Raw genomic sequence first — 23,448 nt, forward strand, 5'->3', positions numbered from 1 at the left:
ACTTAACATGTTATGTATTCAATGATATTTGGCATCTAATGATCTATTATACATAAGAAGAACAGGTTTATCTCAAGATTTATCTGTTTAATCCATTAGTCAGACAAAACATTTCTGTCACCCTTCTTCACACAAAATCGGCTGCCCCAGTGGTCTAGTGATGGAGTATCTGCCCCGGCAGCAGAAGGGGGTTCGATCCTCTGCCGCGTCATACCATAAGACGTTAAAAGATGGTATTTGTTACCCTGCCTGGTACTCGGCATTAAGGGTCTAAAACAAGGACTGGTCGGCTCAGAGTCAGTATACTGTGTCTGAGTGGGGTATTCATATAGAACTGCTGCATGGTATCCCAGTGGGTTAGCACTCTAAAACCAGCACAAGTCTGAACTGGTACAAGCAGCCACACACGCACATGCATGCATGTCAATATGAACATGCAAAAAATTTGAATGTGATTATTTCAATAATCCATCTGTAGCAAATTGAGGTGATTAGAAAGCTTGTCGTGAACCTTTGGCTCTTTCCATTCCAGAAAAAGAATGCCGAGTTATGTCAGAAGATCCACGAGGAGCGGATGATCTGCCTGAGCGTAAAGCTGCAGATCCGGCTGCTGCAGCAGAAACAGCTGGAGACGTCGCAGACCAGTGTAGGAGGCACTGACAGGGAGACCTTCCTGTAGCAGTTGTCTCCCCTTCTGCATCATGCTACACTGCCAAAGCCTATTAATACCAAGCAGGGAAAAGATATTAAGAGTTATTCCCCTTGGATAGTATGGGCTGAATGAGTTATCTCCCTTGGTGTTATTAGTAGGTGGAGCTGTATCTACACAGGGCCTGTCTACATGAAACACACATGCAGGTGAAGTCGGTTGTCTGGTTCTTCACAGTAAACCCTGTTAGAACAAGGGGTCACTATTGAGGACACTACTGGGTTAAACACACTATTGCTATGCTATTGCAATGGAGGTACAACTGGTACAATAGTTTGATGAGTACATTTACCTTCCTTGTGTTACTGGACATGACGACAAAGCCAAAGTTAGATGCAGCTGATTGGTTGGGAAGTAATTTGGAGTCAAGGCAGGTAACTCTGGTTATTATCTGCTATGTTTTCAGAATGGATGCCCACATCTATGTGCACATGTGTAGTTTGGATAAACTTACGGAAAACTTACGGAGTGACAGTAGATTTCTGTTTGTTTTTTTGTCTATACTGTTGAAAGTGTAGCATGAATTATTAAGTTGATATTTGAATTTGATATATAGAGGATATTTCATGTGTCAAGTGAAATATCATGTTTCTCTCATCGAGTGATGGGGAAAAGGAGATATTTTCATGAGTGGTGTTTTCATGAGTGGTGTAGCCACGATTGGAAATATTTCCTTTACCCCGTTACGAGATGAGAGGAACATGATATCTTACGAGACACATAAAATATCCTCTGTATATCAATTACCCTGGAACATTTTTTATGTGGTTGATGTCACTTGATACTGTCCAGATAAACAGGGTTTCTCTTCATGTAGTTGAACAAATATGTCTTGTTAAGCAAAGTTCTTGTATCGGGTAAGCCATATCTCAGATAGTATGACCAACCACTTACAGAAACTTGACAAAACAAAATTATGAATAATGTCAAAAATTAAGAAATTGTTGCCATAGCGACAAGTATGCCTGTGTTGAGTGCTGGTACAGTGAAGTGGATCTAGTCAGTGATGGAAGTGTGAGAGATGTATAATACCCAGTAGTTGTAGCGATCACTCTACCTCCAGGTGAAAGGGAAAGTCAGTCGACAGTGTTGGCCTCGTAACTTTTCTCAATTTTCTTAATTAATTGGGCACTGGTGGCCCAGTCATATAAGGTGCTGTAAATTGATTTTCACTTTTGCGTCTGTGTGGTGTGCCAGAAACTTATAGTTGTGCGTTTGGATCCAATATTGGTTGATTGCATCATTATTACATCCCATTGACCTAGGAATGATGCTCGTGATATCGACCACTGGTCTGAGGTTCAGACTGGATTATTTACAGGCTGCCATCATATAGCTGGAATATTGCTGACTGCAACTTTGAACAGCAAACAACAAAGGATTAGAATGGATGATTGGCATACCTGAACACAAGGGAGTTTATGACGTGTGTGATCCTAGTGTATTATAAAGGTGCTAGTTTGTGTTGTAATGTCAGGAAACCTGTAGATCTAGCTTCTTGTTCAATGTGTAAAACATTTCAACCGGGTAGAATGTTTGTTATGAGGACATTGTTTTTAAAAAAAATGTTTTCGTTCGAATGTTCATAAATTTTATATGTTAGATATATTTATCATGTCTATCTATCTTGATATCACAGGCTTTTGGGAATTAATAAAACAAATTGTATCTGGGATCTATTAGTACTTATCTGTGGTTTTCGGATCTTTCAACCCCAAATTCACTTATGGGGGATAAATTTTTTTTTTTTTTATTGTTTTTCATGCTGTTTTGAAAAAATATACCAGTAATCTCCAAACAAGATTGCCATTATCGCAAAGGGAGGTAACTCTTAAAATTGTAATTTATAGAAACACTTCTCTCCTGTGGTTCTGTTAAATCGGGCAGGTTTTATTTCATTGTTTTTGTCTTTAATACAGTGTTGGATATTGCAACCATTTTGGAAGATTTTCTTCCTCTTTCAAAGTAATATACAGAACTGCCCTTTTGTTTAGCAGTCCCAGTGATGGTTGCAATAAGACCTACACTTTCAACAACAATTTGATTTTCAGTTTCCTTGTGTTTCATGACCATAGAGTTGCACCCCATTGACGTGGGATCGATGCTCGTGATTTCGACCACTGGTCGGAGGTTCAGACTGGATTGTTTACAGGCTGCCATCATATAGCTGGAATATTGCTGACTGCAACTTTGAACAGCAAACAACAAAGGATTAGGATGGATGCTTGGCATACCTGAACACAAGGGAGTTTATGACGTGTGCGATCCTAGTGTATTATAAAGGTGCTAGTTTGTGTTGTAATGTCAGGAAACCTGTAGATCTAGTTTCTTGTTCAATGTGTAAAACATTTTAACCGGGTAGAATGTTTGTTATGAGGACATTGGTTTTTTTTTAAATGTTTTCGTTCGAATGTTCATAAATTTTATATGTTAGATAATACAGTGTTGGATATTACAACCATTGTGGAAGATTTTCCCCCTCTTTCAAAGTAATATACAGTATTGCCCTTTTGTTTAGCAGTCCCAGTGATGGTTGCAATAAGACCTACACTTTCAACAACAATTTGATTTTCAGTTTCTTTGTGTTTCATGACCATAGAGTTGCTTCATGGTTCAAGGATCAGCTTGTCAGTATGAAGACCCAGTTTTGTTCCCCACATGCTACAATATGTGAAGCATACTTCTGGTGTCCTATTTTCTTTCTCTTTGTTAAGAAGGTACCACATTTGCTGTAATAAGTGCTATTGGAGATTAGAAAATTTAGAAAGGGGGATGCTTATTAAAACTATACACATGCTAGGTTTTTTTTAGAGATCAATCGGCTGTGAACAAACGTCCTTAAAATGTTGACAAAACAAACACTAGTAACTTGCCAATTGTACGCCTCTTCTGTACTTCTGTACTGCTGTTCTGTAATATACACATGAAAATACAGATTGTGATGGAACTTTTCTGTCTTAGTCAGGGGCTGTTATAAGTAGTACTTACAGACTGATCTAGAAGTTGGTCTGGAGGGCTTACTGATGCAGGGCGCTTAATGTGGCAAATATGGTAATGAAAAAAGGCTTACAGATTGCAAAGCATGCTGTTGCAATCATTGGACAAATACTTTTGAACTGTTTTGAAAAGTGTCCGTAACTGAACAACACAAAGACTGACTGTATGGAACAAAGGCGTTCAGAAACTGTGAAAGGCTTGCTCTGTGATGCTGTAGAATTAACCTCATCATGACCAAAAGCCTGTGACAAACAAGCATTCCAGACATACCTGGAGGAAGGAATCCTGAATGACTGCATGTGGAGCTTGTGTTGAGTGTGTCATGTGTCCTTCAGTTCTGTAACTGTCTGTGTGTCCTGCACTGCACATCCTCGATAACTCCCTGGCTTCCATGTACCCATCGCATGTGGACATGTACAGAACTGTGCAGGGGGGACACTTGGTCCACAGCAATCTAGGATTGTCATGAAGCGAGTTAACGGTTCAGGTATTCAATCTCGGTGACTTGGCTGTGTTTGATTGTAGCCCGATGACGTGGATCTTTGCTCATAATATCAGTCATTGGATTGTCTGGTCTAGAATCAGTAATTTTCAGGTCATTTAGCTGGAATAAAAACACAAACAAGTGACTGAAGCCACTGTGTGGTGTAGTTGCTATATTATACCACAGAATTGAGGTACGGCTGGTTGGAGCGGGAGGAGAGCCCTGTGCTCAAATCAATGAGGTCTCAGTTTACATTACATACAGAAATTTTCTGAGCTTACAGCATGTGTGACCATTGTCTCATGCAAATTCATGCATGGAGTATTGTTTGTTTGTTTGTTTGTTTGTTTGTCTTAACTCTGCAGGATTCCAGGTATATTATGGTGACCAGACAATCCAGTGATTGATATTATGAGCAACGTTCCATGTCGTCCGGGTACGATCACATGCAATGAACCAAGTCACCGAGTGTGACCACTTGATCTATTCAGTCGCCTCTAGCAACCAGCATCAGTTGCTGGGGACCAGTTTGACCTGAATCCCACCTCTGTACATCCTAACATCACAGGTGATGGGGAACGTAGTGTACACAAACTCATCACGTACTGACGGTGCACAGTACATACAATATGATTATGATGATTACATCAGCGTTAGCAGCATCATTAATGTGAGGAGGAACATTATTTTGCTATATTTGTAGCTCTCAGAACATCTTCGCCTTGTCTTGTACATAGAAAAGGAAACAGGTGAAGCTTTAAAAAGTTTTTGAAAATACTCAAAGTGGCACATTTTTGTACTGTCCAATCTGATATTGAGGGATATCCTTTCAGCAAATGTTTGGATGTGTATTTATAAAAGTCTTTCTTTGATCACACTGAAATTACCGTATTTGACGTAATAAGCGCCCCGCTCTAATAAGCGCCCACGGCGATATTTGTTAATATATTGGCTAGTGAACAATCCCAATTAGCACCCCTTCCGATTGATCAATTTACACAAGACTTATTTATTTGTGTATAATACGCACTCGTGTGTTATATGCACCCTTAATTATGGGCAATTAAATTCTGGAAAAATTTATCTGTCGTATAGAAACATTTCAGGCTAAAAACATTACTATTCTAATAAGAGCCCCCTATTTCTAATTTTGAGAGCACCCTGGGCGCTTATTACGTTGAATACGGTACTCTTGTTTCAGTTGAAGGAAAATGAAGTAATCAATATTTACTGAATGAAACAATACACATCACCAAAATAATATATTTAATTGATTTTTATTATATTTTAAGGCCACAATAAAGTAATTGTTAGATTTTTATTCCCGCAAATTGTTTTATTGTCCCAAAGTACGTACAGATGAAGAAAATGTATATGCGTTTCACTTCTTTCTGTACTTGTTGAAATACAGTCACACTTAATGAAATAAATAAGAAAATGTAGACTGATGCCTTGAACAGCTTGTTTAATATAGTTACTAGTGAAAACAATTTAAAGAACACCCACATGTGGAACGTTGTGTTACAATACCCACCACCAGACAGATTAACTATAGTCATGAAAAAGTCGCGAGTTGTCTAACTTCTTTTGAGTAGCCTATAATATCTCTTTACATATATAAAAAATGAAAAAGGGATAATGCATTTATTGTGGCCTAATTGTGCTATGATGTACGCACTCATCAGTTGACAAAGATACTTAAGACTATCTTCCTCCCTGATCACCCATCACTGTCATCTTCACCATGTATAAGACATCCTTGTTGATCATAAATGTAATTGTAAATTAGAAATGGAATTATGTCCATGGATCATATTATGGTATATGTGTCAAGTTTCTCAACATAAAGATTATTGTATACAATGTTGACGTTTGTCTTCTGTTATTGCTTGTTGATATATTTATATTGTCATTAATATTTAATAATAATATAATCAAGGTGCATGTGTATTCCTGCCCTGAGTCATGGGCATGGCACTACACGAATATTACTCTGGACATTGGATCAGTGTGTACTCAAAATTACATTCTCAGCCCAGGTTTTACATAATATTACAGTTTCATCGACCAAGTATCAATTCACTGCTGGATGTACAGAGCCAAAGTTCGAACAATTTTCAGCTGAGGAGACACCACATGAAACGTGCAGGGCACAGTCGAAGCTAAATCGAAGCTAAATAAGCTCTCATGTGTCATGTTTGCCTAGACCGCCTCCGTGGCCTAGTGGTAGAGCGTCCGTCTGGAGAGTGGAAGGTCCAGGTTCGATCCCCAGTCGCGTCATACCAAAAGACGTTAAAAGATGGTACTTGTTGTTACCCTGTCTGGCGCTCAGCATTATGGGGCTAAAACAAGGACTGGTCGGCTCGGAGTCAGTATACTGTGTCTGGGTGGGGTATTCATGTTAAACTGTGGCATGGTATCTCAATGTGCTAGCACTATAAAACGGCATCAGTCCGGACTAGTACAAGCAGCCACACAAACACACACACGTACATGCACGTCGCTATATAAGTGCAATAATCTTGGACGCGACGTTAAACCCCATTTCACCTCACCTCACCTCACCTCACCTCACCTCACCTCACCTCATGTTTGCCTAACATCGCCACCCATGCACCTACTTCTGCCACACATATCCCGAAGATTTTATATCACTTCAGGTGGTTGGTAAGGATGATGTGCCAATCTGTGAGGGGTTATCGCCAGTGAAAATAAAGTTTGTCAGATGTTTAACACTGCTTTCAGCAATATTCCAGCTGTATGATGGCAATATCTATATAAATAAGTCAGGACCCCACAATCCAGTGAGCAAAGTTGTGAACAACGATCAACACCATCTGGGTACCATGACACGTCAACCAAGTCGCCGATGCGGACAACCCCTTCCATTTGGTCGCCACTTAAAACCAGAAAAGGTTGAAGTGAAGTAGGATTCACACTGCTGTGAGGAGTCACTGGTAATACACAGGAGACAGGGTGTGCCAAGCTTGCTGGATATATATCAACATTGGGGTGGGGTGGGGATATGTCAAGACCTTTGGATTTGTTTTTCTCCTATGTTCACCTGTTGAATGCTCCTTTAATGTCATCGCTACATCCCATTACATGAATACACAAACTATTTGATTTCAACTGTTTTGTTTCACAATCCAATTAATATCAATGTACTCTATATTAGGTTCACAAACAACACTTGATAAGTTACATGGCAATGGCAGTTTCAAACACACAACACAATACTTCAATGACAGGATGTGATGATACTTTTACTGTTTCAAGAAATATAACTATACCATGACATCTGTTGTCCTCATTACTGATACATCAATCCTGATGCCAGAACGTCACCCATTGTGGCAGAAAGATTATATGAAACAACTTTCCGATATTTGCACATGTGCACTGCAGCGGTTCTCAATGCTGATTGACCAGCTCAAGCGGTATCACATCACAGTGCTTCATTGTTGGTAACAATATCATCTGACGTCATCCAGTGCTGCTGAGGTCACAAATTAATAACATTACATAATCTGAAACATAGGCTGACCTCAGTCTTGTTTCTCTGTAGTCATCTTTCCGAGGCAAGGGAGTTAACTGACTGTAGAAGTCCACTTTCCACCCTTGCCGAACTGAAATTCTGGGCTCGATCGTAGCACCACCAGTGGCTATTATGAGTTATGTCCCTTCTATGACCCGCCTATTGACAAAACAGATCCCACCTCTCATATGACTTCCATATACTTCTGACAAAATGGCGGCACCCGATCAAGACAATCTGATCGATAATCAAGATCTATAATTGTAATAAAACGGGTCTTATTTCGTGAAGTGCATCAAATCACGTGAGCACCTTGATTAAAAACATGAAATGATTTGGAAAATATCTGTTGACACTAAGTTGACAGTAAACATGCTTTGCAAATTCTGCAATCAACTGAAATCTGCACGGCAGTTTACAAACCAGATGTCGATTTTGTTATGCGATTTTGATTGGACTATGTATAGTCTTGTTAGTTGAGCCAAAATATTACTCCAGAATTTCAGCCTAGTTTGGCAAGGGTGGAAACTGGACTTTTATAGTCAGTTAACTCCCTGGCCTCATTCACACAACAGCAAGTTCTTCCTGGACTCAAACAGCGAGTTCACCATGGCCTCACTCACACAACAGCGAGTTCACCATGGCCTCACGCAACAGCGAGTTCACCATGGCTTCACTCTCACAACAGCAAGTTCACCATACATGGCCTCACTCACGCAACAGCAAGTACAAAACTTTCACATAAAGTACACAACTTTGTTATTCAAACAACAGTGAATACACCATAGCGACAGCAAACAGTGAGTCATTTGCGTACTTGACGCTGAGGAAGGAGTCTGATTCCTTGTTCCACAGACACCGGCTGCCGAACTGCATCCCAGACTGCTCCTTGATGTTGCCGATGCTTACCACGGCAACCATCTTGTAGCGGCCACACGACAACGGCTTTATTTTCTCCATAATCGTCCCGGCGAGAGTCTTTGAAAGACGAATGCAAGTCTCGGTATCGTACATCACATCCTGCAGACAGGTTACCATGGCGTCTTCCACCGTTCTCTCAATGGTGCCTGGATTTACCACTTTGGGACTTGGTTGGCTGGCCCCTTGAATCGGTGGCATCCGGTTGCTACGGTTACCAGACTTAGACTTCCTCTTGGTTGGTGTGCTTTTTCTTAATTCTGCAAGTCTGAATGGGCCGTTCTGGCTCATGGTTGAATACACAGGGCCAGACAGTGAGTTGTCTCCCCTTAATGGAGGCATCCTGTGGCCCGACAGACCCTCCATTGGTCAGAGACAAGGGAATCGGGGATACTGTATCTAGTACGACCCTCACTCTAGACAGTGGAGTTATGAAGCCTTGTAGTTTTCAACTTTTGCAGGTGGTCTGAAGTTTTAAAAAAAAGGCACAGCTGAAAATGATCCTGAAAATATGTTCTGGGCAGACATGATGTTTTCAGAACAGAGTAAGGCAATATACAGCTTTAGCCACTTGTTCCAAGCTCAAGTCAAATAAACTTTCATCAGCCTCTATTAAAATTAGACTAACCTTCTTCTGAAAATGATACAAAAAATTAAGGCTAGTAGCCTCAACTGATATTTTTGGGAATAAGGGTTAATTTTAACAGTCCCTGTTTGAATATTTGATGAGGACCACGGTCTTGTCTCACTGGCCAAACCCCAAACTTGTTTGGTCGAGCAAACTTAGGAAATACTGCACGGCACTGAACAACACACTTAGGGGAATGCAAATGTTCTTTTTTGTTGTACCTTCAGTTAATAAACAAGCTGTTCCGTAAACAGTTCCAGATCTGATTTTGGTCATTCACAAGAATTTTTTATGTCATTTAGAAGGTATAAATCTCCAGACAATTACTCCAAATGGTGATGAAAAATTTAAAATTATCCATGTATTAAAACACTACACACATTATACTAATCCTATAAAGTATACTATTACTGATCCCAGAAATCAATACAAGATGTCAACCACAGGCTTCATAAATATGAATGTTCACTATCCCAAATCACACATATTCTGTGACACAATTCAAGACACAAGGATAGTTCTGTTTAAGAGGGCCTTGTTGTCTCTTTAGTAAACATGTCCTGTTGTCTACACATCTGGTGCTCTCCAGCACTGAGTGACTTGGTACAGCCAACATGCAGATTGACCATCACCAGGTCACTTGTCTTCCTGTCTACAAACAACACAACACTTCTGGGATAATTTCCTGCACAATTATCTTCTTTAAGAACAAAAAAGAATTGATGAACAGTACTGGATTGTTCTTGGACCATTCACTTGAATCAGGATTTCTTGGACAATTTCATTTTAAAAAACAGGAGCGTTGTTGAACAATACAGGATTGTTCTTGCACAATTTCCTTGAATCGGGAGATAAAAGACAATTTCATGAAGTGTTGTCCAATTGAACACTAACCGGCTCTGGTTTAACACTTGCTAGTCCATCACTTTACTGAATGCTAAACAAAGCATTCTTCCTTGATTCATCCTTGAATTGTCTTAAACTGCACAGGAACACAAGTCCATCGATTTACTTCCAACTGTCACATCAAGGCAGCATTTTTACCAACAGTCCAGCCAGATCACAGCATCTGACACCAAGAATTTAGCAATCCAACTTTGAATGAGAACATATATTAAACAACGTTTCCTGACAGTTCCCAAGCCTCACCCAGCAAGGCACAGGAGGGTTGTGTTTAGGGGGTGAACAGTGAGAGGGGACTTGATAGCATATCAGATCAAGGTCATTGCAATGGTCAGTGGTAACTTGGCCTGTGGTATGGGACAACAGCTGACCAGGTGTGGACAGTGTCCAGCTCGTTACCAGGCTCGGTGTAGCAGTAACTAAGGCTCACTGGATTAGCACAGTGATTATGCTGGATTCACACAATTACTGAGCTGGATTAACACAAGCTTATCTTGAACCTTATCCCTGAACAGCTTCTTAAGCTACTTAAATCAAATACCATAATCGACGTAATACATGCCCAGGGCGCTCTCAAAATTAGAAATAGGGGCTCTTATTAGAATATAATTTTGGTGAAAGAGTTGAAAGATCGTAAATTTCGTGGTTTATGCTTACAATCTGAAATGATACAAAAGAAAAGTCTGTATTATACACGACAGATGTATTTAATTTCCGAAATTAAGGGTGCATATAACACACGAGTGCGTATTATACACGGATAAATAAGTTGTGTGTACATTGATCGATCGGAAGGGTGCTAATTGGGATTGTTCACTAGCCAAAATATATATAGCAAATATTGCCATGGGTGCTTATTAGATCATGGCACTTATTACGTCGAATACGGTAGGTATAATCTTAAATCTCTGTTATAGGTTATGTACTATTAGACCAAAGTTTATTTACAGATGAAAATGTTTGAAAAAAATGTTTATGCTTCATATTGTTGGATAAAAAAGATATTTTCTGCCACAAAAATTACATTTTTGTAATGTGTTTTTTAGAATATTTTGGCTCATATTTTTAATTTAAAAAACATCTGGTTTTGCAGCTGTAGCTGAACAAATATCTGCTCCCAGGACAACATCCTGGCCCAGTGGGACTCCGGAGTAGAATTGTTCCCAGAAACCTATGTTTGTTATAGGAGTGTAAACAAAATGTGTGGTCTGGCTTAGTGACCTTGTAAACTGCCTGTCATCACACCCCCATGTTGCAGACAGTGATTTGTCTGGTCTGGTCTGATTGGTTTGATGCCTGCACTCAGCAATATTCCAGCAATATGATGGTGGCCTGTAAATAAGCAAGCCTGGGCCCCACACAACAGTGATTGATATGAGCCTTGTCCAGCATGACCCAGCAGTGAGCCAGACCAAACAATCCATCCACATAGTCACTATGTACAGCAAGTACAGGTTGCTGGGGTAAGGGTACAGGTTGCTTGGGTTAGGGTTAGGGTAAGGGTTAGGGTACAGGTTGCTGGGGTTAGGGTTAGGGTACAGGTTGCTGGGGTAAGGGTACAGGTTGCTGGGGTTAGGGTACAGGTTGCTGGGGTTAGGGTTAGGGTTAGGGTACAGGTTGCTGGGATTAGGGTTAGGGTTAGGGTACAGATTGCTGGGGTTAGGGTACAGGTTGCTGGGGTTAGGGTTAGGGTAAGGGTTAGGGTACAGGTTGCTGGGGTTAGGGTTAGGGTTAGGGTACAGGTTGCTGGGGTAAGGGTACAGGTTGCTGGGGTTAGGGTACAGGTTGCTGGGGTTAGGGTACAGGTTGCTGGGGTTAGGGTTAGGGTACATTGTGCTGGGGTTAGGGTACAGGTTGCTGGGGTTAGGGTTAGGGTTAGGGTACAGGTTGCTCGGGTTAGGGTACAGGTTGCTGGGGACCAATAATAACCTTGTCTGGTGCCATCCTCGATTATCAAGGGTATCATATCTCCTTTCTGTTTGGATATAGACCCTGGACCCTTTGTTTTGAGCCCGGTTTGAAGGACACGATCAACTGTTCTTTCTTGATTTATACAAGCGTGGATATCACTAGCAATCTCTCGGCACTTACTGTCACAAATACATCAAGCATGTCCCTGTTTAGTCCTCACAGGTCAGGTGAAATGGGGTTCAACAATGCATTCAAGATTATTGCATTTACATAACGACGTTCATGGACGTGTGTGGCTGCTTGTATCAGTCCCGACTAATGCCAATTAATAGTGCTAGCCCACCGAGATACCATGCAGCAGTTTATCATGAATACCCCACTCAGACACAGTATACTGACTCCGAGCTGACCAGTCCTTGTTTTAGCCCACCAAGATACCATGCAGCAGTTTATCATGAATACCCCACTCAGACACAGTATACTGACTCCGAGCCGACCAGTCCTTGTTTTAGCACACTGAGATACCATGCAGCAGTTTATCATGAATACCCCACTCAGACACAGTATACTGACTCCGAGCCGACCAGTCCTTGTTTTAGCACACTGAGATACCATGCAGCAGTTTATCATGAATACCCCACTCAGACACAGTATACCGACTCCGAGCCGACCAGTCCTTGTTTTATCACCTAATCTTCGAGTGCCAGGCAGGGTAACAACGAGTACCATATGTGCCCAGGGAATCAAACCGCCGACCTTCTGTTCTTCGGACAAACACTCTACCCACTAGAAAAAGAAGTTAAGTACAGTAAACTACGGTTATAACGAACTCAAAGGGACTACTAATTTTAGTTCGTTATAACCGTAATTCGTTATAAGCATATATACAGCATAACTACAGCATATAGTCGGGACTAAAAAGTTATTTCGTTATATCCGTTAGTTCGTTATAAGCGTGTTCGTTATAAGCGTAGTTTACTGTACTCAGAAAAACATGTTTTTCAGCTGAAAATCTTTCACAAAAATGATTCACACATCAACAGTGCCTTGTCTTTGAATGTACATCTGTGCAGAATCCTGTGCTAAGTTTGCGACAAGAAACAAAACAAAGAATGGGTCCAGGGTATTAATCATAATAGTGGAAAAATAATACACTGGATAATTGAGGATGGTATGTTTCAAGCTCACTTAAACAACGTGTACCAACTCACTCACACATAGTCCTGTGTGTCTCGCCCACGTCACAGCATATGTGGCATCTCCTTAGGCAGGTGACTTTATTCAATTATATCTCTGTTCACCCAGCAGTGAGTGGGTACCCGGTAGGATGAGGTGAGGTCAGGTGAAATTGAGTTTAACGTCGCGTCCGACTGAGATACCATGCCGACCAGTCCTTGTTTTAGCCCCTTAATGCCGAGCGCCAGACAGGGTAACAACAAGTACCATCTTTTAACGTCTTTTGGTATGACGCAGAATATCAAAGTAAATGCTCTTGTGTTTAAAACTTAGATGCTTTTTCATGGAACTCATCGAACTACCTGCGTAACTGATACATATGCCACAGAGACGGCATTTGGTCTTTTTCTTTGTGTCATCAAGGTCAAAATACGCCCAAACATTTGAACGTTTGTCCGCTTTGTCGTCCATTTTGAAGTGACTTACGAGTTATCTCCCCTGCATGGGTACTCAAGTCCTGAAAATTGGACTCGAGTCCTAGGCTACCCGACCCGTTATCGGGTACTCGAGCACCCGTCGCAACCCTAGTAATAATGCAGCACTTTGAGCAAACATTGCGTATGGCAGACAATTATTCTTAATCTGTTACACACTGCTGCCACACCACAAGGCACTGCATATAAAGAAGAAACATGTATATAAAAAAAGAAGTGTATTTATTCCCCAGATCAATACACAGACTATATACAGTTGGTGTACTAACTTGTACAGATCTTACATTGTTATCTAGAACACTATCTCACACACAGTGAAAACCGAAAACTGCACTTTCAAACACAAAACTACAGCGGAAACTCATAAGGTTCAGAGCTGCTAACCTGCAACTTGACGACGAGGAATATCAGGAATAAATGCGTCTGAATATATTCTCCGAAATAAAATTGGTAACTATCTGAAGGATTGACAGTATGTTTTGAAACAGGGTCATTGCAAAATCAAGGGGACATAACTCTGTATTGTACAAATCACACTGGAAAAGCATTGACAACTGAGACCAGTTTCTAATGTCAAGATTTTCAATCAAACAACAAACTAAGTTTATGAGGTGAAGGAGGCAAACAATTAAAGAAACTTATTTAGTAAACACAAAACCAAACTGATTGATTCGAGATTTCAATGACAAAAACTGACATATATTTTTACAAAATTTGTAATATACGAGCGTATTTCACTTCATCATATTGGCTGAATTTGGAGCCAACTGCTTCTGACTCCGCCAACATCGTCCTGGTTGGTGTCACTGATATTTTTCTTCCAACCGAAACACTCGATATTGCTGGTATTGTAACGTTTGTTTCCATCTCAGCTGTATCACAGCAGCATCAACAACAACTCATCATGTGATGTATATTTATATTGACTGCAATGCAATAAAGCAATCTGGTAAAGTTGCTTCCACGATCTGATAAATATACAGATGAAGTCCCCTGGGAGGAACTACTTTTAATCAGATCAATACACTGTTGGATGCCTATTAGGAATAAAATATATCTATCATGTTCGCCTATTTGTCACACAATTCAATTTCTATTTCTAATACGTACATCTGGTAAAAAGGTAAGCTTGGTATTTCCATTGAAAACAGCATACTTTTATGAATCCTCTCCTGTAGGGTCTATTTGTTGTTTAATACCGCACTGCTATATTCCAGGTATTGACAGTGGTCTGTAAATAATCGAGCCTGGGACCAGACAATCCAGTGATTGATGTCATGAGCATCGATCCACACAATTGGGAAATGATGACATGCCTCAACCAAGTCAGAGAGCCTGACCACCTGATCCAGTTATCTACAGCAATTCCCCGGGACTGGTTGATGCCTTTGTTATTGTTTTTTCCCCGTTAGTACCCGGATGAAACAGCAGAAATCTAGACCATTTTGCGACCTGTGCTGCACCACTTGTAAGCACATTTGTCACTTTTATTGATAGTATAAGGGCGATGGTCGCATTGATCAACAAAATGAAATACAGTTTTGGAAATAATAAGGAAATGTAGGTATCTTTGTGGGTAGCATTGGTAATGGTGACGAAGTTTTGATAAGTCACTTGCTTTGTAATTGTGCGATTTTCGTTTACACTATTTTGACTTACAGCACAAAGTAAATATTTCACCTCAGCATTGCTTATTTTATTATGTTTATATTCTGGGCAAAACTTTCACTTGAGAAATTTATTAAATGCCAAAATATTCAGTTATTTTACAAATGGACTGAAAATATGTCCATCTGTATTATTAAGATAACAAGTTCCAAACATTTTTATGTTATATAACATCACCAAGTGACTGAAAATTATAGGATTAAAAGTACATTTCTATATTGTTTGGCTTCTAATCGTAGCATAATTAATCTATTGTTGACCGTCTTAATCATTTTTGTTGTTTAATACAGTTGCGTTAGCGAGCAAATCAACTCACGGCTCCAGTAGCCAGTGTCAGAGAGCTGAGGAGAACTCAGAGATTAGTGCCCCTTTAAATTCAAAGCCAATTTGATGGAATCAAGTTGTTTGTAAATAAGTGAAATTTGTTACTGTAGACACCTTATAATGTGGACAGTGTGTTCAGTGTGGATTAACAAGGTTCCCCTGTATCCAGTGTTAGAGTTCCTACCTCTTCAATACATACAATAAAACATAAAAAAAGACAACCAAAAAAAAAAAAAACTTGCTACACATGGAATGAAGAAAATTCAAATTTAAATTCCTAAATATTCAAAATCAAAATATTTTGATTTCACTAAATCTAAATCTCACACAAAAAATACATGAAATATAGAGTATCACAGACATGGCTCCCAATACACAGGACCTGATTTGATTATTTTGAAACTATGATACTAAAACAGCAAAGAAATACATCATGCTACTTGGGCTTTATACTCCCCAGGAAGTTGAGAGTCTCTTTATCCTTAAAAAACACATTCTACCTTGACATTTTACAGTGTCTTGTTTGTAAAAAGTACTGTTAACTACTTAACTAGTCTCAGTGGCAGAGATTAGTGATGTCATTTGACAGTGACATCATCGTAGTCCATGAGCTATGGTCACACAAAACCTGCAAAGTTTAACAATATTGCAAAATAATATACCCCCTCAATGATGGATGCCCATTTTCACACACATGTTTTTGGCTGTTTGAGAGAGTGAATATTGCTATGTTACAATGATGATTACTTGAGATACTTCCCTACTATTGACTGCATGTCCCCATACATTGTGTACTACCCCTCGTCAATAGACTCAACACCTCCCAGGTCTGTCTACACGCTCCCTCCATCACCGTCACACATACACTGATAGGCCATGGCCTGCATCTGTTTACTGAAGCCAGTGTGTATGAAGCACTACAAAGCAGCCAAACGTATTCATGGCTGAAGCTGGAATGTAGGGTAAACAGACCTATGAAATATTATCAATGAAATATTATCAATGAAATATTATCAATGAATATCAATGAAATATTATCAGTGAAATATTATCAATGAAATATTATCAATGAATATCAATGAAATATTATCAGTGAAATATTATCAATGACTACTACAAGGCTATGTGTACATTGCATCTGTTAATAGTTTTGCAACTGGTCATGGTGACCTGTCCTCCCCCTATGTACACAAACAATGTTATTTACACTAAAACATTTTCTACAAACAAAAGCACTAAGCCTGGGACTTGGATACCACAAAATGTTGGAAGGAAACATACAAAGAATAAAGAGAAAGGAAAAGATTGCTCAAAACAGAGTCGAGATTTACATATTCAGCAGCCAGTCTAAAAATCTTCCTCGCTTTCAACAACCTGTGGCGGTGGTGATGGTGACCCCCCAAGGTCAAGGTCATCTCCAAGGTGAATGACCTCTTCCCTCTCACTGACATATGACTGATCAAAACTGTCCATACTGTAGTTAAAATCACTCATTTTGGATCTGTGTTCTGGAGATTCTTTTTCAGGAGAGGCCGCTCGATCAAGCACCTCCATGATATCAGACTGCTCTGAGACATCAAACTGTTTGGAAGCATCCTGACCTTCACCTTGTGACCTTGCTCTGACCTCTGACCCAGTACCATTACCAAAAGGACCCTGGTCTTTATCTGTTCTGGGTTTCCTGTCTTCGGGACGATCTTTCTCTTCCCCTCTTCCTTTCGAGTCTTCTTCTATTTGCCCTTTCTTCTGTCCATCCTGCCCGGTTTGTGCTGACTTCACTGGCCCAGCCTTGCTCTCTGTGCTCTTTACCACCGGGGTCGAGGTCAGCGATCCAGCAGGGGATCCGGCCCCGCCCTGTCCGATGTGTGGGAACACCCCACTTGTATCCTGCAGCAACTTCTCATAAAGGTCATCTGTCCTTGCCGGACCTCCTATCATAGACTCGTTGGTCGGGAAGGGCATCCTTGACCCTGCTGCTTGAACTCTGGCACCAGGTCGAAGGTTATTCTCAGACATGACCGGACCGTAAGTAATGGGAAGCTCCTCTTCAAATGAGCCGACAGTCGGGTTGGCACGGTAGCTGGATGAAATGTCACCAAAATAGGCTGATGTGTTCGGTACAAAAGGCTTAGCACCGAAAGCCATCTGTTCCTGTAACCCTTGAGATGAGGAAGGCTCAGCTTTGGCGATGGGCATGGCTGACGTAGGGACGGACAGGTCCACACCGTTAGTGTGGGCAGGTTTGCTGACGGGAGTGTTGTGTCGCGCGAAGGAGACACCCGACAGCCTGGTGGAGGACAGGTGGTCGAAGGGGTTCATGATTTCAGACTGGTCAAGTCCTGCCATTGTGATCAGCTCACTCAGTCTGCAAAGACAACACAAGCATCAGAAACAACTCACTGAAGGTATTCAGGAGGCACCTCAATTTGAACTAGATATATTTACATCATTGAGCATGCAGCAAGTCCTCCATGCAGCATGTCCTTACCCCTACATGTCCTTATGTCCTAACCCTGCTTCATGCAGCATGTCCTTACATCCAATGCCCTTACCATGCTTAATGCAGCATGTCCTTACACCCAATGTCCTTACCCTGCTTCATGCAGCATGTCCTTACCCTGCTTCATGCAGCATGTCCTTACACCCAATGGCCTTACCCTGCTTCATGCAGCATGTCCTTACACCCAATGTCCTTACCCTGCTTCGTGCAGCATGTCCTTACACCCAATGTCCTTACCCTGCTTCATGCAGCATGTCCTTACACCCAATGTCCTTACCCTGCTTCATGTCCTTACACCCAATGTCCTTACCCTGCTTCATGCAGCATGTCCTTACACCCAATGTCCTTACCCTGCTTCATGCAGCATGTCCTTACCCTGCTTCATGCAGCATGTCCTTACACCCAATGTCCTTACCCTGCTTCATGCAGCATGTCCTTACACCCAATGTCCTTACCCTGCTTCATGCAGCATGTCCTTACACCCAATGTCCTTACCCCCTTCATGCAGCATGTCCTTACCCTGCTTCATGCAGCATGTCCTTACACCCAATGTCCTTACCCCCTTCATGCAGCATGTCCTTACCCTGCTTCATGCAGCATGTCCTTACCCTGCTTCATGCAGCATGTCCTTACACCCAATGGCCTTACCCTGCTTCATGCAGCATGTCCTTACCCTGCTTCATGCAGCATGTCCTTACACCCAATGTCCTTACCCTGCTTCATGCAGCATGTCCTTACCCCCTTCATGCAGCATGTCCTTACCCTGCTTCATGCAGCATGTCCAGAAACTTGTGGAACTTCTTAAATGAGGCCTCCACTCCCTCCAGGAAGCTTTCATCGACGAAGGCGCCGTGTCCGCCGTTCATGCCCAGGTGGACGTCACTGACAATGCCCCCAGCGCTGGCCTTGTGTCGGAGGTACTTCATCTCCTCGCTAAGACGCTTGTTCTCAATACTCAGCTGACAACACAAAGATTACATATGACACAACACAATAGGAGAGGACCAACAGACTCCTATAGTGGCATCATCCTATTGTTTTGCTGGTAAACCTCAATAGTAGTCAAGATGCTGCAAATCCCAGCCTAACCATCAGGAGGAATTCTGGATTTCCCAGATCTTGGATGTTCGTCAACACTTTGAAGAACTTCTCATTTATAATCATCCTTTAAAAAGGCATCTAATGTTGATTTTTGACTGGGTAAAAAACACATTTCTTTATGAAAGGGTCATACAGACATACAACAGGCAGCACTGAATGAAAACAACTGCCGTTGTCTAATTGGTTCATGCGACAGATCAATGATGGAAACTGTTGTATACTCCCCAGGGAGCTGAGAATGATAATTGAGTGCACACTGATCCACTGAAGGGGGTAATAATAATGTACTTTGAGCATCATGTGCAGCATGGAAAAGTGCAACACAAGATTGTTATCATCACCATCATCATCATCATCATCATCATCATCATCATCATCATCATCAGGGATGGACATGGATGCTGCAACATTGGGTGACTCACCCTGAGTTCTCGCTGCTCCGCCTTCATCCTCGCCACACTCTCCTCCTTCACACTCCGTCGCAACATCTCCATCTCCACCTGCAACACAGACACACAGGTGTACAGCCACAGTGTGCTGAACACAATCACTCACCACACTCGCAGGAATTCCAGGTCTGGCAACTGGGATAGGATGACAAGCATCAACCAAGTCAGTGAGCCTGACCACCCGATCCCGTTAGCCGCCTCTTACGACAAGCATATTATCCTCTTACGACAAGCATAGTCGCCTCTTATGACAAGCAATATAGGTAAAGGTATTCAGCATGACCATTGCAGCTGACAATAGTACAACTCCTGCAAGACTAGTTTCCAGATTCTTGAACATAGAAATAGATAATCTGAAAAGCATTTTTATTTGCAAACTTACATGTTCACCACAAAAAATATGCATCCAATTAAATGCAAGAGATAAAAACTACCACTGCTCACTTGGCGAAATATTCATATACATTTTTGAAGAATAAAAATAAAATAATCCTGTACGTCTCTTCTATTTTATTGCTTCCACACCTACTGATTAAGATTGTCAAAAATAACAGAACATGGAACACAAAACATCTGGACAAATGCTAGAAGCTTTCACTGTTTTCTTAAGTTACCACAAAAGAATGTCATTCCACTGACCTTGACCTCTTTTGGGTTGGTCATGTCGATGGAGAGGTTGCTGAAGTCGAGAGGCTGCAGATCCTGGAAGGTGTTGTTGGTCTCGTCGAGGATGCTGTCGTCACGGGTGATGATGACAGAGGCGCTGCGGTTGGTGTCCATCTCGCTGTTCTCGTCAATACTCAGCTTGCCAGGCGTGTGTTCAGGTGGGTAACCCCTGCAAGACATGACAGGGAATTAAAGTCAGGGAGTCCACTTCACTGAATCCAAGAAACTCCAAATTGTTTTAAGGATGTACGCTTATCTGTGAGGTAAAATGGGGTTTTACATCCCGTCCAAATATATTGTACTCATATAGCGACGTGATGCGTGCGTAGCTGCTTGTACTAGTCTGTTCTGATGCTGATTTTATAGCGCTAGCCCACTGAAATATCATGCCGCAGTTTAACATGAATACCCCACTCAGACAGTAGACTGACTCCAAGCCGACCAGTCCTTGTTTTAGCCCCTTTTGCCTAGCTCCAGACAGGGTAACAACAAGTACCATCTTTTAACGTCTTATGGTATGACATGGCTGGGGATTGTACCCCGGACCTTCCGCTCTCCGGGAGGATGCTCTACCATTAGACCACATAGGCCGTCCACTCATCTGTATTAACTCATTCTAAGACATCTAACCTTCAAATTGTATTGTGCATTCTATTGTGTTAGGTGCACTCTTTGACTATCTCACCAACTAGACACTTTACTTGAGGCATATAGGAAATCACACTTTTGCAATATGGTATAAGTACTACCATTTAACTTTTTAGAATATTTTAACAACATACAGATAAAATGTCAAATCTGGAACATAAAAGATATTTTGCAAATATTATAGCAAATGTACTACCACTTTTACCATTGGTTAGATGGCAATTCTGTAGCAGACCATATTTGTGGGGCAGGAAAAAATAGGAAATACTTTCTAATCCTGTCAAATGTTGTGATTTTCCATAAATCTCTGAATTCATGTCCTGCCTTGTTACTTCATACAAAGAATAAATATGCCTTTCACTATTTAGGAACCCATTTATCCAGCCATGCCTGTTAAGAAGGTCTGTATAACTGAGGTCATGTTTATAAAGATCTGTATTGTCTCACTTGTATCTGTTGGCTCTAGCTGCGGTCCTCCAGGGCAGACCAGGGCTTGGGCGGGACGTGTTCAGGAACCCGGTACCTGGTCGGGCTCGGCGCCGGGCGGAGTTGGAGCTGATCTGAAATGAAGTCTGTGTATCAAAACTGGGTCAACTGTTCGAGATTTTTGTCAAGGAGTGGCAGCCACAGAGGCCCAAATCTGTACCATAACCAGTTATAGGTGTTCCAGGACAGCGTCCTTACTTACCAATGTAAACGAAAAGAGATACGTCTACACCTCGAAAGTTTGATTTGGGCGATAAAAATCATAACAACCTGCTCTGCAGAAATGACAAGCAATTTTACTTCCTAAGTCCCCGGTAAGCTACGCTGGTTGTTTGAAGTGACTGAATGGATAGGTGGAGCTGGGAGTTGTGATTGATTTTGTGACCAGACAATCCTGTCATTGATATTGTGAATAAAGAATGTGCAAAGATATTTTTGAAGCTGGATGTGTGGGAACAATTTGTGAAGTATTTGAACAGGTGGGTTCAGAGGAGATGATTGCTGACGACATGTAACCTTAGAATTGACAATATGAAAATCTGGAATCCAATATGGCTGCCACATCACATTTAGATAAGCTGCTGAGATATTGTTGATTGTTGTTTAACGCCGTACTCAGCAATATTCCAGCGGTATGACAGTGGTCTCTAAATAATCGAGTGACTGACATCATCAATGACATGCATCAACCAAGTCAGCGAGTCTGACCACCCGATCCTGTCAGTCCCCTCATATGATAAGCATCAGTTGCTGAAGACAAATTCTACCCCGGGGAAGAAGATGATGGAGTAGAGAAACTCACCCTGATCGTGGTTTTCTTTGCCACGCTATGGTTGAGGCCACGCGTCACACGTCTCCGGCTCCGAACCTTCTTCGGATCAACAGGCTCCTCTGCCTTTATCCATTTGTACTGAGACGAGAGAAGGCAAATATGGAGTAAGAGAGAGGAGTTTCTATGGCAACCTATAGGCCTTTGCTTTCAGTTATATGTAGTTTTAGTTAGAACATCTGACCATCAATTTCTCAATTTGGTCATCCGAACAGAATAAAAATGAGCAACCAAATTCAGCATGCAAACATTTTTCAATTTCAGGATGGGAAAATTTTAAAGGATGGTTTGTAATGAGAAACAAGGAGTTTTTATGTAGTGAGTGGCTAAACATGACGGAGATGCTGACCTCGGTGTCCTGGCCGTTACTGTTGATCATCAACTGCTCCATGATAGAGTGAACCAGGTCTCGGTCTGCAGCACAAAACATGTGGTATACTCCCCAGGGAGCTGAGAAGGCATTTAGAATACTGACTGATTTAATATTGGGCTGATAATATGTAATGTCCTTTGACCACATTGTGTGGTGCAACATAAATATACTTTTGTTGTGAGGGACAGAGTGAACCAGGTATTGGTCTGCAGTATTTTATTTAGCGGTATGAATCAGATTTCAATCAATTAGAGTTGTCTACCCCGTTTACTTTATGTCTCTTAGAGTAGCTAGCTAATGGCGGATGTTTCTGTGACATGAGCAAGTCTCTCACCTCCCCAGTATTACCTTGGCAGTGTTTGTAAGTGCCTTGTATCTGTGTCATGTTACTCTCTGTCTGTTCTTATTAGTTAATCTTGGAGCGTGTATTGGAGCAGGGTGGTAAATACGACGAATATGGTACCTTTATTAGGCATTACTGGCACACTGCTATCATTCATGAAGTTGTTTGTTGTTTTACGCCGCACTCAGCAATATTCCAGCTATATGATGGCGGTCTGTAAATAATCCAATCTGGACCAGACAATCCAGTGATTAATATCATAAGCATCAATCCAAGCAGTTGGGATACGATGACATGCATCAA

At 41.3% G+C, this 23,448-nt stretch overlaps 3 protein-coding genes across 7 annotated transcripts in view; 1 reads left to right on the forward strand and 2 right to left on the reverse strand.

Moving 5' to 3' along the window:
* LOC124131208 (ralA-binding protein 1-like) overlaps positions 1-6,053 on the forward strand; it is a 33,526-nt gene extending 27,473 nt beyond the window's left edge. For all 4 annotated transcript variants that reach the window (XM_046494310.2, XM_046494311.2, XM_048395170.1 and 1 more), the window contains exon 14: positions 533-6,053. In XM_046494310.2, coding sequence (XP_046350266.2) covers positions 533-679 — 147 coding nt within the window. In that variant the 3' untranslated portion in view covers positions 680-6,053. The remainder of the gene's footprint in view (positions 1-532) is intronic.
* A 2,024-nt stretch (positions 6,054-8,077) lies between these two features.
* LOC124131292 (dynein light chain Tctex-type 5-like) lies at positions 8,078-10,494 on the reverse strand. The gene has a single exon (XM_046494480.2). It carries the CDS (start codon positions 9,010-9,012, stop codon positions 8,488-8,490), a length of 525 nt encoding a protein of 174 aa, XP_046350436.1. The 5' UTR covers positions 9,013-10,494; the 3' UTR covers positions 8,078-8,487.
* A 6,139-nt stretch (positions 10,495-16,633) lies between these two features.
* LOC124131209 (centrosomal protein of 78 kDa-like) overlaps positions 16,634-23,448 on the reverse strand; it is a 153,940-nt gene continuing 147,125 nt past the window's right edge. For both annotated transcript variants that reach the window (XM_046494315.2, XM_048395172.1), the window contains exons 9-15: positions 22,779-22,843; positions 22,403-22,510; positions 21,562-21,674; positions 20,440-20,635; positions 19,774-19,851; positions 19,013-19,209; positions 16,634-18,115 (exon numbers count right to left, since the gene is read on the reverse strand). In XM_046494315.2, coding sequence (XP_046350271.2) covers positions 17,098-18,115; positions 19,013-19,209; positions 19,774-19,851; positions 20,440-20,635; positions 21,562-21,674; positions 22,403-22,510; positions 22,779-22,843 — 1,775 coding nt within the window. In that variant the 3' untranslated portion in view covers positions 16,634-17,097. The remainder of the gene's footprint in view (positions 18,116-19,012; positions 19,210-19,773; positions 19,852-20,439; positions 20,636-21,561; positions 21,675-22,402; positions 22,511-22,778; positions 22,844-23,448) is intronic.

This window comes from Haliotis rufescens, unplaced genomic scaffold, assembly GCF_023055435.1.
Source record: "Haliotis rufescens isolate VD_foot unplaced genomic scaffold, xgHalRufe1.0.p SCAF_14, whole genome shotgun sequence".
Taxonomy (NCBI): domain Eukaryota; kingdom Metazoa; phylum Mollusca; class Gastropoda; order Lepetellida; family Haliotidae; genus Haliotis; species Haliotis rufescens.